The following is a 19,515-nucleotide window of genomic DNA, read 5'->3' as shown; positions in this document are numbered from 1 at the left end:
AGACGCGCAAAAGCGTACCAAATCAGTCACCATAATGTGCTTGAGTTATCCTCCCTGTATTATTATACGACTATAATCCCCCACCAGCAGAGCTATTCAAAAAGTGTATTCTTACGTCTGTAAGATATGGTGGCTGATTTGGTACATTGCGCGTTGCATTGTCGATAGCACCTTTTCGTCTTGTTGCTAGCGACAACACGACAAAGCCCCAAATGGCGCGTTGTCGCGCTCTTGTCTTGTCGTCCTGTCTCTAGCGAAGCGCTAGCCAAAAGGCGCGTTGTCGGATTTTTGTCTTGTCCTGTCGCTAACAATGTACGCCAAACGGCGCGTTGTCATACAGCGTGTCATGCGGCGTGTTGTCGCGATGTCACCCTGTCCCTTGGCTTATATTAAGCCAATACTTCGATTTGAACCGAGCGACAATATGACATCGCGACAACATGCCGCACGACAAAGCGCCGTTTGGCGTACATTGTTAGCGACAAGACAAGACGAAAATCTGACAACGCGCCGTTTGGCTAGCGCTAACGCGACGCACAAAAATGTTCCAAATCAGCCACAATAGTAAGTAAAAACACTTTTAGATAACCGTTACTTTCCACATGGATTTAGTGCAGTTGAAATAAACGTGTCCTTCTTGGGACAAATGAAGGACTGCTATTGCCATGCTCGATTTTTTTCTTAAAGTTTTGTCCGCCTTTCTGTATTCAAGATTTTACATTCTCACAAAATACTTTTCGAGCCATTCAACATTGAATTTGTCGAATAGTTGAACTTAAACAAGAGATTTAGTCAATCTTAACAGGCGATATTTAACTGCCTCAAGAAACCGATGGAAAGTAGTACGCGCATCTCATGAGAATATCCAGTTTATCGAGAAATTGGATGGCCATTTCCAGAACCAAAGTAACTGTTGATTTTAGCATTGACAAAACTAACAGTTGTTCGTTGGAAGATGGTACAACACTTAGTTTTTTTTTAAACTTAGTTTTTTTTGTATATCGTCTGACATTCTATAAAAAAAACAACATTAACTTGACATTTACTGTACCCACCACCCGACACACACAAAAAATCAACTGCCATAAACGGCTTAAGGTAAATATGTGAATTGGGGTCCAAAACGTAATCCATACAACATTGACACAAAACAAGTTAGAGACGATTTCAATGTTGACTGACATAATCAATTTTAGTAAATTTGACATTCATTTAATTGATGACAGGCTTTGACAGTCATTTAAACATTGTTTATCATAAATGAAAGTGAATTATGTCTAATTATTGACTAAGTGCACAAAAGTTCCGTGCGAATACAATTTACCTACAACTTTCACTGCCCAAAGCTTTAAGGCCTTGCAAATATTTTCTATAGTTTTATATTTTCAACGTGAACATACATAGATCTATTTATAATTAAATATGTTTATAACTATATCGGTTCTTTACAATTAAACGTCTTATAAAATAGATAAAAACAGAATCCCTAAAGAAAGCCCAACACGGCAAAATTGAAAATGTTGCAGACTCGGTTTGATTGAGCCTGTTCATGGACGGTACTGGAAAGTGCAAGTTACCGTCCACGCCCCATAGCACCGGCTTAAGCAGAATTCAACATTTAAACATGAAATGGTAAAATTTTGAATTTAGAAACATCCGCAGATGTGTTCATACGGCGATTATCATGGAACCTTCAGTGTGACACTTCCGTGCCATTCCATGAAAAGCGGCGTATGGTCCCCAAGTAATAAAAAGCGTGTGCCCTAAACGAGAAAACAATGGGTGGAACTAAATAAAATGGAATTTTGAAAGGGGATCAGAGTTATGAAGCCTGCGTATCACAGATAAGACGTCAAAAGACAAATTTAAAAAGCAGGCAACACATCCTAAGGGTGATTCAACATTATTCAAGTAGGAATATTGGAACCAACCAACTAGAAAATGCCGAAAAATTGAAACTAAAATACCACAAGCACAACAATAATGTCGTGCTGAACGATCTTCACGGATCGAAAATATAATATCATTGATTAAATATACGGGGAGACTTTTTACAGCCGCCAGATACAGATACAGTTACTCGTATTTACTTCAAAATTGTCTTCTTATGTCTGTAAGAAGACACTTTTGAAGTAAAACTCGTACTGTATCCATTACATATTTGTGTCGGCATGCTTGTATTTCTCCTTGTAGTTCCAGTTATTGATAGACTATTATAAAACTTATAGATAACTTTAACCACAACAATTTAAGATTCTTGCTCAAGGAAACATGGCGCCTCGACAAGCGATGCCAGAATTCCAAGTCCGCCGTTTCAGTCTAGAAGTCTCGGCTTCGATTCCTTACTCTTCCAATGTATTTACTCAAATTCTTTAGTTATAACAATATTTTATTTATGAACATTTCATTTACATGATAATTGACAAATATTAAATTGCACGGATTGAGTAGGAAGCTTGAATTTTTTTTAGAAACTCTCTCCGTAAGCACTATCTCAAAGAGTATGTATAAAATGGTAACAATTATATATGCATATTTGTGTTAAATATACATAACATTTTCACTATAAACTTGCTTCTTTACATGCATAATAAAGTCAGCAATTTCCACTCAGGTTGTCCTAATCGAACCGATCTTAATAATAAAGTAAAGACTCAGATTCGTTCGAATGTGACCGTGGTCCCATGTGTTTACGCCGGACACACAAAGAATCAGGTTTCCTTCTAGAACTATGACTATAGTATTTATGCATTTTCCTTCGGTTTGTAAATAATTAATATACATCTACATGATTTGCCCAAATGGTCAACAATAAATAAATACAAATAAGATTATTCACCATTAGGTTAATCATAATGATGCGGTGCAAGTCTAGCGCTAATGTATACGGTGCCACAATTTTCGGTGCGGACCCATGATGCGGTACCAAGAACTCGGTCAGTTGTCACGCTTTTATGACTTTTTTTAAGAAATTAAACAGCTTAAACTTGTGTGCAATATTTTTTTTGTATACACATCTTTGATGCTTACAGTTATATCAAATATATATTATGATTGACAACATAATTATCTCCTTTTGAAAGTTTTCCAAATGATCATTTTCCCCAAGCCAGCTCTAGCTGTGTTCATTGAAACAAAGAAATCGTAAAAGTCTTTGATAAAAACTAGGTAAAGACATAAGCTTCAAAGATCATAATATTCCGTAGACACACTTTTATGAATACACTTACTTCAAAAATGTGACTTTTAGGTCGTTTTCCATCATGCATGTTGTGTTTCAGTGTTTGTTTTGTCCAAAATGATACGGTGCTGCACGCAGGATGATAAATTATCGACGGTACGCGGAAAAATTATGCGTATACCCTTGACACCGTGTTTTATCCCATCATTTAATCAGGATCTAGCAAAAACATATCCAATTATATTTCTGTTATATGTTTGAACAGACGATTGTAAAAGATAAATGCCTATTGTAACTGGGCAAATTATCTGACCTGCATGTTGATATGCAACAATATGACTGTAAGATAACACAGTTTGAGTTTAGATAACATCCGGACATTTCCACACAGAAATTCCTTTAAAGTCTAATTCATAATCTGTAAAGTACAGTTTTTGTTTGTATCAAATGACAACTTTATCTAAACTGTAGCCTGTATAACTTTAAGTTTTGTTCATCTGCAAAAGAAACTTTATCAACAAGCGTTATCAGTAGTAGAAAATTTAAGTTTGGGATTTCTGCAACATCAGTGTGCACACATCGTTTTTATATATATATAAATTTGTGTTGTGATTTAGTTTTCATTTTTGACAAAATGGAAGTTACCACTACTCAGATGGAATTTGATCAAAAGGTAGAAAATATTTTATTAAGGAAAACATGTTTTAAATTAAGGTGTTTGCCCACAGTCACCCCAACTGAATTGTTGTTATGTAGGGAATTTCTTCATTACTTTTGACTTATTAAATGAATAGATAAGTATAATTTGAGATTTCAAGAGTATTCCAGATTTCATAAGTATTCCAGATTTCAGGATTATTCCAGATTTCAGGATTATTCCAGATTTCATAAGTATTCCAGATTCAAGATTATTCCAGATTTCAAGAGTATTCCAGATTTCATAAATATTCCAAATTTCAGGATTATTCCAGATTTTCAGAATAATTTGAGATTTCAAGAGTATTCCAGATTTCATAAGAATTCCAGATTTCAGGATTATTTCAGATTTCATAAATATTCCAGATTTCAAGAGTATTCCAGATTTCAGGATTATTCCAGATTTCAGGATTATTCCAGATTTTAAGATTATTCCAGATTTCAGGATTATTCCAGATTTTAAGATTATTCCAGATTTCAGGATTATTCCAGATTTCAGGAGTTTTCTACATTTCAGAGATCCAAAGCCATTTTGTTTAACATAAAATATGAAACAAAAATTGCTCAAAACAGGTTTTTATAGCTTCTTTTTTTTTTTGCCCCCATTTAGTAGTGAAGAGAGTGGGGGATGGTCGGGAAAATATATTTGCTAAGAACAAAAGAACAATTTGTTACCTGACTAGACAAGCATACTTTTACCTTCAAACCCACAATAACGTACCCTCATCCCTGCACAGCTGTACCCGAAATGTCCTGACTCTATGGTTGTAATATAAGTTCTAATTTTCCTTTTCAGGTAAATGAGTTGATTACATCAGAACAGGAGAGGGATCATTTGTTTGATGCTTTAAAGAAATACCAAACGTAAGTATATGTATATTATTTTTGTTTTAATTTTGAATTTGATGCAGAAATCCGTGGGATTGCTTATAAATTTACCATAAATATTTGCTCTGAAGCGTAGAAGTGTAGAATATTATTACAGTTGAATGCATAACATTATAGCTTAATACATCCAACTGGTTTTTATTACAGAAAACTAAAGAAATAAAGGAAATATCGAAAATGTTTAATCTATTGCATGTGAAAATCAAGAAAGTTAATGTTCCTTATTGATTAGAAGAAAATGAGCTTTAAGAAAAAAACAACATATTAATTTGATTTTCATTTGATTAAGTATTATAATCTAAAGACTATAATGAACTGTATGATATGGTCAGAAAAGGAGAGCCTGATTCGTCGGATACCCATGGTTGATTAAACATGTTAATGGTTCAGCCGTGGGTATCTGAGATGGTAAGGAGAGCAAATGAAAGCAAGGAAAGCAAAAACTTAATTCAGTGACATTTAGTTCCTCAAACTTCCAATTATTGGCCTGATATATATTATGTAGGAACCACTATAATTATATAAATTTTGTAAATATATCTGGGATTTTGTGTGACACTTCAAAATTTACAGCATGTAAAATTTAACACATATGTGGGGTATTTTCAAAACGTCAGATAAAAACTGATATTAAAAAAAGTAGCAGACGCAAAGTTGAAGAACAGGTAATAAAATTGTAATTTTGGGTTTTTCAGGTCGTCTGATGTTATCAAACTTGTGAGTGATCTGAAGCGACTTATCAACGAGCCAACAAAATTAGAGATTTATGATACAATAAGGTTTGTGTAACCATACCCTGCTAAATCTTTCACAACACACATTTTTTGTGCTTTGGATTTGATTTTGATGACAATAGTTGTTGAATTTAATCCCCCACTGTGAAGATTTTATATCTTCAAATGAAGTGCACTTATTTCATTTATGATTTGGCCAGATTATAAATGAGCCGTGTCATGACAAAACCAACATAATGGGTGCAGTCTGATCAGGATCCATGCTGTTCGCTATCAGTTTCTCTACTTGTAATAAGGTTTGTAAGCGAACAGAATGGACCTTGATTAGACTGCGCTGATGCGCAGGCTGGTCTGGATCCATGCTGGTCGCAAACCCATTATGTTGGTTTTGTCATGACACGACTCAAATGCTTTAGGTGCTTTATCTAGTGTCTGAAAATTAGAACTCTTTGACTTGTTTACTTCTCATGGTCATATAGGCTTTACATGTAGGTTGCATGATTTATTTTTAAAAAATCTGGTTAAAATTATTCATCAACATAATTTGTTAAGATTTTCAAAGACTCCTAAAAATACACAATTGCTCAATTGAATCTATTGAAGTTTCTAGAAGAGTTCATGCTCATTGAAGAACACTCCACACCTTACCCCTAAATGATTCACAGCCCATGCCTAACCCCTAAATGAGTACCAACCCATGCCTAACAACTAAATGAGTAGCAACCCATGCCTATCCCCTAAATGAATAAAACCCCACGCCTGAAGTGTCTTAGTGCCGATCAACAAGTACCAGTATCACTGATTTAGCCAGTGTCAGATGTAGGCCGGTGTCAGGTGTAGGCCAGTTTCGGATGTAAGCCAGTGTCAGATGTAGGCCAGTATCAGATGTAGGCCAGTTTCATATGTAGGCCAGTGTCAGATGTAGGCCAGTGTCAGATGTAGACCAGTGGCAGATGTAGACCAGTATCAGATATAGGCCAGTATTAGATGTAGGCCAGTGTCAGATGTAGGCAAGTGTCAGATGTAGGCCAGTGTCTGATGTAGGCCAGTGTCAGATGTAGGCCAGTGTATGATGTAGGCCAGTGTCTGATGTAGGCCAGTGTCTGATGTAGGCCAGTGTCTGATGTAGGCCAGTGTCTGATGTAGGCCAGTGTCAGATGTAGGCCAGTATCAGATGTAGGCCAGTGTCAGATGTAGGCAAGTGTCAGATGTAGGCCAGTGTCAGATGTAGGCCAGTGTCAGATGTAGGCCAGTGTCTGATGTAGGCCAGTGTCTGATGTAGGCCAGTGTATGATGTAGGCCAGTGTCTGATGTAGGCCAGTGTCTGATGTAGGCCAGTGTCTGATGTAGGCCAGTGTCAGATGTAGGCCAGTGTCAGATGTAAGCCAGTGTAAGATATAGGCCAGTGTCTGATGTAGGCCAGTGTCAGATGTAGGAAAGTGTCTAATGTAGGCCAGTGTCAGATGTAGGAAAGTGTCTGATGTAGGCCAGTGTCAGATGTAGGCCAGTGTCTTATGTAGGCCAGTGTCAGATGTAGGAAAGTGTCTAATGTAGGCCAGTGTCAGATGTAGGCCAGTGTCTAATGTAGGCCAGTGTCAGATGTAGGAAATTGTCTAATGTAGGCCAGTGTCAGATGTAGGAAAGTGTCTAATGTAGGCAAGTGTCAGATGTAGGAAAGTGTCTAATGTAGGCAAGTGTCAGATGTAGGCCAGTGTCAGATGTAGGCCAGTGTCAGATGTAGGCCAGTGTCAGATGTAGGAAAGTGTCTAATGTAGGCCAGTGTCAGATGTAGGAAAGTGTCTAATGTAGGCCAGTGTCAGATGTAGGAAAGTGTCTAATGTAGGCAAGTGTCAGATGTAGGAAAGTGTCTAATGTAGGCAAGTGTCAGATGTAGGCCAGTGTCAGATGTAGGCCAGTGTCAGATGTAGGCCAGTGTCAGATGTAGGAAAGTGTCAGATGTAGGCCAGTGTCAGATGTAGGAAAGTGTCAGATGTAAGGCCAGTGTCAGATGTAGGAAAGTGTCAGATGTAGGAAAGTGTCAGATGTAGGCCAGTGTCAGATGTAGGAAAGTGTCAGATGTAGGCCAGTGTCAGATGTAGGCCAGTGTCAGATGTAGGCCAGTGTCAGATGTAGGAAAATATCAGATGTAGGAAAGTGTCAGATGTAGGCCAGTGTCAGATGTAGGAAAGTGTCAGATGAAGGCCAGTGTCAGATGTAGGCCAGTATCAAATATAGGCCAGTGTCAGATGAAGGTCAGTGTCAGATGTAGGCCAATGTCAGATGTAGGCCAGTGTCAGATGTAGTAAAGTGTCTTATGTAGGCCAGTGTCAGATGTAGGAAAGTGTCTGATGTAGGCCAGTGTCAGATTTAGGAAAGTGTCAGATCATATGTAGGCCAGTGTCAGATGTAGGCCAGTGTCAGATTTAGGAAAGTGTCAGATGTAGGCCAGTGTCAGATGTAGGCCAGTGTCAGATGTAGGCCAGTGTCTTTACCAGATGATTTCCTTGTATGATTTATTTGTAGTGATGGTAACAATTACCGATTTCATTACACAAGTACTCGATCATTCTTCCGACCAAGTAGTCAGTTACTGGGAAGATTTTTTAGGACTTATATAAAATGTGTAGCCATTTTCAATCCATGTTCCATTCCAGTGAAACCATGAAAAAAAATTGCATGGCTGGGAATCACTTGAGACAGAAAAAAGTGGTTAATTACACACAAAAATACTATAGAAAAAACAGTTTATAGCTTAGCTATAAACAGAAATAGGATGATTTATATTACGAAATTGTTAATGATTTATTACAAGGTGAAGGAAATTTATGTGAACAAAGCACAAATTTTACAGATAACACACAAAAAAATACTGTTTTAATGTTGTAAAAACATTTACAATACATGTATAAATTGTGACAATATATGGCTTTCTGAATGAATGATTTATGGGAAACACCAATAAAAACAAGTCCACACACTTTTAGATTGAGTGAGAAACCAGTCTAAAACATTACTCATATGTTCAAGTCTCATAACTCTTCACTACCACTCAAGTATTTAACTCTCCACTACTTCTGAAGTTATACAACTCTTTACTACAAAAAAAGGAAATAACTACCAATTGTATATGATAGTTTGGGGACCTTTCTGTTAAAAATGGGTCAGAGTTAAATCGTATACACATACATGCACAGTGCATTTACCGAGTGCAAGTATTAGTTACCCGCACTCCAGAGCATGCTCAATGATTGGCTCATTTTTTTTGAGGTTTACTTAATGTGACGACAGAGAAAAGGATAACGCTAGAAATGTCATATTCAGATGCCCGATCATGCCCGTCCATTGGTTACTTGTTTAGGAATGTCATGTTGTGTAACAGGGAACATGTTTATGATACAAAAGAGAAAGAACATCAAAACACTCAGCAATCTGATTTATGCAGGGGGGCTATGCCCCCTCGTACTAATCAGATAGCCTTGTGTTTGCGATGCTCTTTCTATTACTAAACATATTCATGTTACTTCAGTGTTATAGTTGTAATTCATTGACCAAGATCCATAACTCTAGCATAAACTTTATTTAGGAGTTATTTTCCCTTTGTTGACATTTATTGAAGTGTTGTTTTTTTTCGTTCAAGCACTGAGAAAGTGGAGTGTGTTGTAAGCATGACAGCTCTTGTTTTACATGAACTTTACATGAAAACATGATATTAAAAAAATATGGTTAATATAATTTATATCAGACCAAACTGATATTGTAGTGATTTATTGCATACAATAAAGCTACCCAACAGTTATCTTATTTAAAGCTCAGTAGGTGCAAATTTGAGTTGTTATTTGTATAAACTGTGATGTGCAAATCTTGATTAAAAGAATTTTAACAAGTTACGCTGTTGCCTGATATTTTACATCTTCAACTTAATTTATATTTTGCTATTTTAACATCCATAACTACATATTTACATAATGCCTTATGTATACATTGAGGATAAAGGAACAGAACTTTTCGGTATTCTGTGTGTACATATCTTTCCCTAAAAATAATGAATGGTTTTGTCCAGATTCTAAGATGGATAAGGCCACATAACATATTCATTCATTCATTCATTCATTTATTGTTACAGCACTAACTAACCAGTCAATTATTATTGCCACTGGCAGTCAAAAGGTTAAGTAATCTTCATGTTTAATTGTTTAAAGTGCTAGTTAATTTATAGCTTGACAGACAGGTTTGGTCAATTATTGATACATGCAGCCCTTATTTTCTTTGATCTATAAGGCAGACAGAGCAATAATTATTAGACTCCCAGAGTTCATTAAATATTCATCACCCCGCAGTACTGTTGAACCATCATTTTTGCTGTGACTTATTTTAGGGAATTTTATTGTTACCTGAATATAAGAAAACAGTTTTTTTTTTTCAAGAAGTAAATATCTCCTTTTTCTCACAATGATTACATTAAATTTTGTTGGAATAAATATTTTCGCTTTCAGAAAAAGTATATTTGGACGGAAATTGCAAAGTTTATTTTTTTGCAAAAATAAAAGATGTTACGGTATCTTATTATTGCTGTGGAACACACACATATAATTATGTTACTGTAAAATAGTAATTGGTATGATTCAATGCAGTGATTTTCACTTTTATCTCTTTCTGAACATTTGAATGTGTGAATAAACTTGTAAATTTTATGAAAAATTTTGGAATTTTTTTACTGTATCATGAAAAAAGTGGAGTCTTATCAATTTAATTCTTAGTCAAATACTTTTGTTCAAATAATACTTTTCTAGTTTTTATTTCTTTGGGTTCATTTAGATAATCTAAAATGCAAAGTGTATTTTCAACGGTTTAGTATGAGGTATCAAAAAGGTGTCGGAAACTTGTTAACGGTTTAGTATGAGGTATCAAAAAGGTGTCGGAAACTTGTTTGAAAATTTTGATTTAATAGGAGACATTATAAAAGTATGTGATTTTTATGTTAGATACATGTAGATTAGTAAAGTTTAAGGTATGAAGGCTTAATATGGATTGTTTTAGAGGTAGAAAACGTAAAAAACCTTTGATTAAAAGAGCACATGCCCAGTACTCCTGGGTAATGAGAAAAGAAAGGTAAATTGTATGTTGTTGTTGTAATGGGTTATAGCAGACATGAATTATGATATCATAATTATCTTTTTAAAGTTATAGAAGTCAGAAGAATTTTCTATATAAATATCATATGTGCAAGTTAAGAAATGCTTCAGATAAAAATGGACAATTTAGTCTAAATCAGATTTTCCCTGACCTGAACTATTCTTGAAGAAATTGGCATTACACATTGAACATGGAGAGGTGAATGGGTTAGGTGTCCTGTAACTGACTTATTTGTAACTGACTCTTATCATTAAGGGCAAAAACTAGTGAAGTATAAGTAATTAATATGTTCTTTTTTAGGAAATAAATATATTGTAATAATGTTAGTATTGTATATATACATGTATATATATAACAGACCCAAAACGGGATGGTTTAACATAGCTTTATTGCATTGATACAGATACGCTCACAATCACAGAGTCAACAATAACTGAAATATAAACATACATGCATAGGCTAACGGGCTTATCAGTACACAGAGGCTCTGATTGGCCACTAAATATATTATTTGAGCCTCGTCATGACAAAACCAACATAATGCGTTTGCGACCAGCATGGATCCAGACCAGCCTGCGCATCTCTGCAGTCTGGTCAGGATCAATGCTGTTCGCTATCAGTTTCTGTACTCGTAATTGTAATAGGGTATGTAAGAGAACTCAGACTGCAGGGATGCGCAGGCTGGTCTGGATCCATGCTGGTCTCAAACGCATTATATTGGTTTTGTAATGACGCGGCTCATTTGTTGTTTTTTTTCCAGACCTTTGATACGTCCCCAGCACCAACAACAATATGATAAACTGGCTCCGAATTCTCCCGGTCAAAAGTTACGGGTGATCAAGCTACGTAGACGGACATCAGAAAGTTTTGGATTTGCTGTGAGAGGAGGTGAATAATTCGTCTAACCCCTTTATTCTAAATTTGTTTTTCTCTTTTGCATTCTGTCACAAGAGAGAACAGACAAGAAAATAAATAATTCGAAAATGCTTTAAGTTTACACTTATTATTTTAGTTTGACTGTGTTGGAAGCTATATGCTGATTGAAACTCTCGCGAATCTGTTCCTGGAACTAACCAGTACTAAGCAATGAATGTAAAGTTTCTTGCCCCTGGAAACAATGGCTTGCCCCTAACAGAGTTTGAATCCACACGGTCAGCATTTCTTAGATTACTAGTCCAACATTTTAACCGCTTGGCTACACCACCACTAAAATGTTTTGTTGATTTACAACACAATTCTCAAAGGAAATGACATGCATAAAAACATTCCCTTTTACTCAGACACAAGAAAGCACTTGCATGAAATACATGTATAACAATTGTGTGTTGAGATATAACATTTCTTACAATAACTTTTGTTATATTTAATTAATTGAGTTTTTCTATATCATGTATTTCAGGGTTTGAACATGGTGTTGGAATATTTGTGTCACATGTGGAGCCCGGCTCACAGGCAGAGATGAGAGGGCTCAAGGTATGTATCTGTTTCATCAACCCTAACTTCTTACACTCATTTTATGACTCAAATATAAAATTATTCAAGTTTCGATGTTTATATATCTTTGACGTGGGCATTTATAAGTATATATAGCATTTACATGTATGTTTAAGAGTTTCGGATGTTTATAAGTTTATACAGCATTTACATGTATAAGTATTTATAGCATTAAAATGACTGTTTATAAGAATATGTAGCATTTACATGTATGTTTATAAGTACAGTCAATAGATATGTAGATACAGTCAAACTTGTATTAAGCAACCGCGCATGGGAAATACCCAAAACGGTCGCTTAATGAAACGGTCTCTTAAGACAATTTTTAGCATGATAAAGTTTAGACTGTATAGCATTTACATGAATGTTTAAGAGTTATGGATGTTTATAAGTTTATACAGCATTTACATGTTTAAGTATTTATAGCATTAAAATGACTGTTTATAAGTATATATATATAGCATTTACATGTATGTTTATATGTTAATATAGCAATTATTTGGATGTTTATAAGTTTATAATTATAGCATTTACATGGATGTTTCTAAGTTTATATGATATTTAAGTGACTGTTGATAAGTTCATATGCAATTAAAATGGATGTTTATCAGCTTTTATGGCATTTAAACTATATGATAAAGGTGGCCTTTGTAATTATGTAGCTTTTGAATAAAAGTTGATCAATTTATGTAGCTGTTAAATGAAAGCTAAGCAATTATATGTTCATTATATTGTAGCTATTAAAGAGTTCTTGGTTAATAATGTAACTTTTGAATGAATTTGATTTAGTTTATGTGTGTTTTTTAATTGTTATTTATTGGCTTAGCTATTATATTTTTGATTTGATGAATACTATTAATGTATATTTAGATGGGGGATGAGATTGTGAGGGTGAATGGATTTACCATCGGTCAAGCCATTCATGAGGAGGTGCTTAACTTGATAAAGGGGCGGGACGAAATAGAACTGAAAGTCACAAGTATGTATTTAATTCAATAATATATTTTCTTTAAAAACTTTTGTATATTTGAACTTATATCTTGATGATATAGACTGGTTTAATTGAGATCCACTGTATAACCAATCTAGATGAAAGTACTATTTAGGTATTATTCATTCATGGAGATATGAATTATAATTAGATTTCAATTTGCTTACATAATTTCATATCACGTTTAAAAGAATTAGCATGTTTTGAAAAAAAAAATACAGAACAGAGAATCATTATACATGTACATATAATTATGTTGGGGGGAAAAAAAGTTTTCAAAGCTAAAACTTGATATATCTTATGTTGCTTGGCAGGGTCCTCATTTCACAATATTTGGGGCAGAAACACGGCGCCATTTCCATTTCCTTCATATTTCTATGTTTTAATAATAGGGCTTTTCTAATAAGTCATGGGCAACAGTGTTTAAATACAAAATACTGTATAAGCTGCTAAAAAAATATTTTATTAATATTTAATATTGCTGAGTGTACATGCAAAATTCTGGCTCCATATCAGTTAATTTGATTACACAGGACAAACTATAAAACAACCTTGTAATGCTATGCGGCCCACAGCCCTACATCATAATTATGTTATGTGACATAATGTCGATGATTCTCCTTTTATAAGTATCATCTCTGCGTGCAATACACTTCTAATGTCTTTCTTATCTATTTTTCTTTTGCAGATATCGGGATGGTGCCCATTAAACAGTAAGTATTATTGTTATATCAACAAATAACGTGTAAAATAGCTTATAAATGTGTCCTGAAATCAGTCAATGTTAAATTTCTGTGATTTCTGTGGCTTATTTTGTTGCTTATTCTCACCATTATGGGTCAGTATTTCAAAAGGAGTCATAGCCTAGTGGTTAGGGTGTGTGCCTATCCTATACCTGTATTTAGGATCCTGGGTTTGAACCCTACTGAGGCCATGACAATGTTTCCTCATATGACACCAGTACTGGTTATGACCAGGAAATGGACTTGAGCATGGTTCAGATCAGACTTTGATAAAGAATTGTTTAAATGAAGGTCTTTGTGCTATTGTTAGACTATACAAACAAATAATTTACAATTTAATGAACAAAATAAATTTGTAACAGATAATCATACAATTTAATGAACAAAATTTATTTGTAACAGATAATCATAAAATTTAATAAACAAAATTAATTTGTTACAGAAAGCCAAGTGATCCAGTGACATGGCAGTATGTAGACAAACCAGGATCTAACAAATCTCAGGTATCAATTAAACATTTTAATTTACTGTTTTGTTGTAATACTGCGAATTCACTTATATTCGTGGGCATGAAATTTCGTGGTTTTATCAAAACCGGCATTTTCGTGGGTTCTTAAATTCGTGGATTTTCGTTTTCTTGTTAAAAAAAAATTCAGTAACCTAATGCAAAGTAATCTTAAACTTAATCGCCGAACATTTTTACTTACAACATGTACATATCTTTACTTGTCACACAGCGGTTGTCAATAAATTTAATCCTTGCCTCTGGGCATAACTAATATAGCACAGTTACTGCCGATAATTGACTGCAATTAACACATTTATGTGACATGATATGCACCTCCATTGAACACACTGCCCCTGTAATTCGCCGATGTAAACATCGCATAATTTATACGACACCTGGCACGTTTTAACCAGCGAGTTTAAAAGTTTACACCCTGAATTGGTCTTAACATATTTTAGGACAGTAACTACACGCAACGTCACAGCGACTGTGTAAATTTACATGCATATAAATTATTCTCGGTAAATAACACGAGCATATGCGGATCTTGTAAAAGTCGGTGGCGTCTTTGATGTTTACGGAATACCATTCGCACAAATACAGATTAAAATTCATGTAAACTGGATCATTTAAAAACGACAAAAGAAAGTAAAATAAATCTGTTTTAGCGATCGTATTTTTATAGTTTTGTGTACTTACGTCATTAATATCAAATACTTTTTTTTTAATTAATAAGAGCAAACTGACAATTTTTATTAGCGCTAATTATTGCACTGCCTGGGTTCCCATATTTACTCGATTATGTCAAGTATTCTTGTTAACACAATCAAGTCCTAGTAGACTACAACGATCAAGTATGTATATGCGACATTTGTGACAGTCAATTTTCTTAATATTGCAAACGGATTTAATGTGTCACTAACCTGGTTATCTGTCTGTAATTACATCCGTTTCACGAAATATCGACCGGAAAAGAGCCGACGCGTGTTTGTAATATATAGAACAGAGACTGGGTAAGAAGTATTTGTTGGGATAAAAGTTCGTTGGATCTTAAATTCGTGGATTGATCTACCCACGAAAACCACGAAAATTTGTGCCCCACGAATAATAATGATTTTACAGTAATTAGGTTTGAGTGCATTGTCGTATAATATTGCTGGTCTCAAGTTTAAATGAGAAAAAAAATACTTATGACATGTTGTAATAGAAAAGAAGTAATGAGAATTTCTTGAAGTATATTCAATTAAGAATAAATTTATTTCACATCATAAGGCTTATGGCAACATACATGACATTTGTCTATGTTCATTGTTCACCTTTAACCTGCTAGTGGCATCTAGTATTATTTACCCTTACCACCAGTGCAGACCAAGATCAGCCAGCACATCGGTGCCCACTGATCATGGTCTGCACTGTTGTGTTATTCAGTCAGAACTTATTTTGAAAAACAATGAATGGTTATATCAAGAATGAAATATGGACAAGTTCATTCCAGATATTTTAAGTGTGGTGGGAGTTGAAAAATGCTGATTTTTAAAAACTTTTTCCTGTATTAAGCATTGATCATATTTTGCGATATTTCTCCTGAAAGGTATCCTGGTAGATTAAGTTGCACATTTTATTTTCTTTAAGTTATTGTCGAACTCTACATATACTTAACACTTCTACGATGTTCAGACGTATCTGCTTTCATCCTAGAAATATAAATTATTGATTATTATATTGATAAATTAACATGTGATTATTTTACAGGCAATAAAGTCCTCTGGCTCTGAAAATGAAAGCGTAGTGAAGATTTTTATCAACCTTCATGGTGCCCCAAGTCTCGGATGCAGGTAAAATCTTTAAAACTTTTTTATTCCTTTTACAAATTTCTAGGCTTTGTTAAGTTGATCTTTGAAAAAAATTATCAGTGGACATAGGCATTTTTGCTATATTAAGGAAAAAATATCAATATAAATACATGTATTCAATGATTTTTAAGGCCTAGTATAGGAAATGTAAGAATAAAAGATGTAAGTGTAAAAGATTTAAAAATAAGAGGATATAAGAATAAAAGATGTAAGAATAAGAGAATGTGAGAATAAGAAATTAAGAATAAAATATTTTAGAATAAGGGATTTAAGAATAAAAGAAGTAAGAATAAAAGATGTAAAAATAAGAAATTAAGAATAAGGGATGTAAGAATAAAAGATGTAAAAATAAGGGATGTAAGAAAAAAATATGTAAGAATAAGGGATGTAAGAATAAAAGATGTAAGAATAAGAAATTAAGAATAAGAGATGTAAGAATGAGGGATATAAGAATGGCTTTGACAGATCTACATCAAGAATTTAATGATAATTGACCGTATTGATCAAATGTGTAATAATCAAATAATTTCACCATTCTTTTCTTACAGCATTACCCGTGGACAGTCTTACTATTCTGCTATTTTATACCATTTTTTATCAAAGCAAGAAAGTCTTAAATTGATTCTAAAAAGCACTTTAACTTTTGACCATTATTGCTTATAATCTGACTGATTAATATAAAGTTACTCTCCCTTTATTCACAGCATCATTAGTGGACCGACTCACTTTCCGGGGATTTTTATCGAGTCTGTGCGGCCAGGAAGTCTAGGTGAGGACTACAATCTTGAAGTTGGGGATCAGATTATGGAAGTGAACGGGAAAAGTTTTGAGAAAATCAAACACAAAGAGGCCATTGTAGAGCTGAAAGGTAGCAAAGAACTCAACATGATTATCAAGAAATCTGTGGTGAGTTAAAATCCCCAAAAATAAACTAGCTGTTTTTAGTTACAAGACATAAATACAAAATATATTTTCAACCCCAAAATATATTCTTGCTATATTTTGACCAGTAAATATTGTTTTGTTTCTTATTAATGGTTAGATAATTGAAATATCACCTACCTATCCCTACATTTCTTTTCACCTCTTTTGACTAAATATTAAAGAAGATACAAAAAACTATGAGAAAATTAAAAAAAAAAATCCCCAAAATAACAACAAAAAACTTTATGCAGACGACCTTTCATGAAAGACCAGATTTAGATTTTCAATACAGTTATTTTGTTCTGTAATTTTACTTGTTCTGATCAACCACTTGGTAACAAATGCAATATTAAGGTCATTGAACTCAAATCTTTTACTTCTAATGGCTGGATTTGTTTCCAACAAGGGATGTTGGATGTTTTCATGTGAGGAAGCTATGCACCTTGGAACATCAATGGCAACTTATCAGTTTTGACTAGTGCAAGAAGACATCATGAGTCCGTCCCTCTGTGCATTATTTTGCCAATTATTTTAGGCATTAACTGGCATCATCTTCTTGCACTAGTAAAACTGAAAAGTTGCTATATGTCGTTAACAGTGTTGGTGCAGCATAAAGCCCAACAACAAAAAATGAGATATGGGATGTTGTCATGTTAATTAATCATCAATGTGTATTGACAGGGTTTACCATTACTTAACCTGAAGAAGAAGAATGTGGAAGGTAGTCCAGTTCCTGTAAGGAAAGAGACAAGTAACGAGCAGGAACCCATACAGCTGGAGGACAGGTATGACTTTCCTGATGTCAAGGTCATTAATGAAGGTCACAGTGTGAAGGATGATAGTGATGACCAAGAGGTCAAGGTCACTGATGAAAGTCATATGTTTATGAACACTCATGAAAAACAATCTGATTTTGGGCACAGTTTAAGTAGATCAGGAGTTACTGAACCTGAGCCTAGTAACACGTATAATAACCCAATTTTTAATGATGAGTTGAATGAGTTGATGAACTTTGATGAATCTTTGAAGAATTTCGATGATGATGTGATAAATTTAGCACCCAATGATAAAGTTGAATTCACAGTAAAGTCTGAGGTCAAAGGTCAAGGTCTTAAAAATTATCCAGATGACCTAGAAAAGAAAAATCTCGGGTTAGAACCAGAGTTGCATGGAGTATTAGGCGGGTTAAAAAAGAAAAATGAGAAAAAAGCTGTAAAATTCGCTGATCTCGAACCAGAAGAATTTGATGATTATAATGATGATGATGGTGGTGATGATGAATTTGATGAATATGATGATGATGCAGGATTAGATCAGATGATTACAGTGTCTTTTGATCATGAATATTATTGAAATATTGGTAAAGAAAAAAGAAGAAGTCATTGACTTGTGTTTATAGAATTTATATTTTCAAGTACATTTGTAGTTATTTTAAAGTAGGAACTTTTTTTTACAAAAAATATATTTAATTTATTTATAAATTTATTTATAGCATACTGTGAATTCACCAATTTCATTGGAATGAAATTTTGTCAAAAAGGACATATTCATAGGCTCTTGAATTTGTGGCTTGCCTGATTTTACAAATAAAAAAGTACATTGCAACTAATGAAATGCAAATTAGTCTTTACAGCATTAAAATGAATTCTTGTTGGACCATAAATTCATGGATTTGACCTGTCCACAAAAATTAATGCCCGACAAATAATAATGACTTTGCAGTAACATTAATATCGTTGCTCAAATAATGATTGGAGCCAGAAAAAGAGGAATTTTTACAGGCTGGCTACAAAGGTTCTGGTAAATTACTGTACCAAACATATTCATCCCTTTATGAAACAGATCTAAATATAGAAATTGTTGACAAAATTGATATAGTAGGTTCGTTTTATATTAATTTTTGATTTTTAATTCAAAGAGTTATGCTATTCCTAAAACACAGTGTCAATACATCGGAAAACCTGTGTATTTATTTATTTAACACTGTATATCACAGTTATTTTGTGTAAATTTATATTTGAACATATGCCATTGTTTTAATACTGTGCAGATCCACCTTAGAAACTATATTTAGATTTTTGGCATGTTGAATTAGCATGGTAAATCCTTATTGAAATCTATATTAAGATATAGCATCTTACATTTATATGGTATTAATTTTTTGTAATTTTGTATTTAGATATGTTTTTTGTGTGTGAAGTTTTTCATATATATATATGTGTGTAATATAATATAAATATGATTTATTTTATAGTGGAGAAGTTATTTGGTAAGAAAATATTGTTGAACTTTTGTCAAATTGCAAACTTAATTGAATTATGATATCACCTTGGACATAGTTAGGGCACTGATATTCCATTGTTAACAATC

At 33.9% G+C, this 19,515-nt stretch overlaps 1 protein-coding gene across 6 annotated transcripts in view; it reads left to right on the top strand.

Annotated features, from left to right (window-relative positions):
• LOC132727447 (harmonin-like) overlaps positions 1-19,515 on the top strand; it is a 77,845-nt gene that overhangs the window by 6,839 nt on the left and 51,491 nt on the right. For 2 of the 6 annotated variants that reach the window (XM_060712973.1, XM_060712971.1), the window contains exons 1-12: positions 3,585-3,854; positions 4,674-4,741; positions 5,461-5,544; positions 11,393-11,520; positions 12,032-12,105; positions 12,997-13,105; positions 13,806-13,830; positions 14,303-14,363; positions 16,121-16,203; positions 16,926-17,127; positions 17,827-17,930; positions 19,400-19,414. In XM_060712973.1, the coding sequence (XP_060568956.1) occupies positions 3,816-3,854; positions 4,674-4,741; positions 5,461-5,544; positions 11,393-11,520; positions 12,032-12,105; positions 12,997-13,105; positions 13,806-13,830; positions 14,303-14,363; positions 16,121-16,203; positions 16,926-17,127; positions 17,827-17,930; positions 19,400-19,414 (992 nt within the window). In that variant the 5' untranslated portion in view covers positions 3,585-3,815. Of the gene's footprint in view, positions 1-3,584; positions 3,855-4,673; positions 4,742-5,460; positions 5,545-11,392; positions 11,521-12,031; positions 12,106-12,996; positions 13,106-13,805; positions 13,831-14,302; positions 14,364-16,120; positions 16,204-16,925; positions 17,128-17,826; positions 17,931-19,399; positions 19,415-19,515 lie in introns of those variants that run through there. The other 4 variants (XM_060712972.1, XM_060712975.1, XM_060712976.1 and 1 more) reach the window with 4 other exon arrangements.

This window comes from Ruditapes philippinarum, unplaced genomic scaffold (assembly GCF_026571515.1).
Source record: "Ruditapes philippinarum isolate M1 unplaced genomic scaffold, ASM2657151v2 ctg1053_1_1_1_1, whole genome shotgun sequence".
Taxonomy (NCBI): Eukaryota; Metazoa; Mollusca; class Bivalvia; order Venerida; family Veneridae; genus Ruditapes; species Ruditapes philippinarum.
Note: the sequence above shows the minus strand (reverse complement) of the source record. Positions and strands in the feature narration are given on the sequence as shown.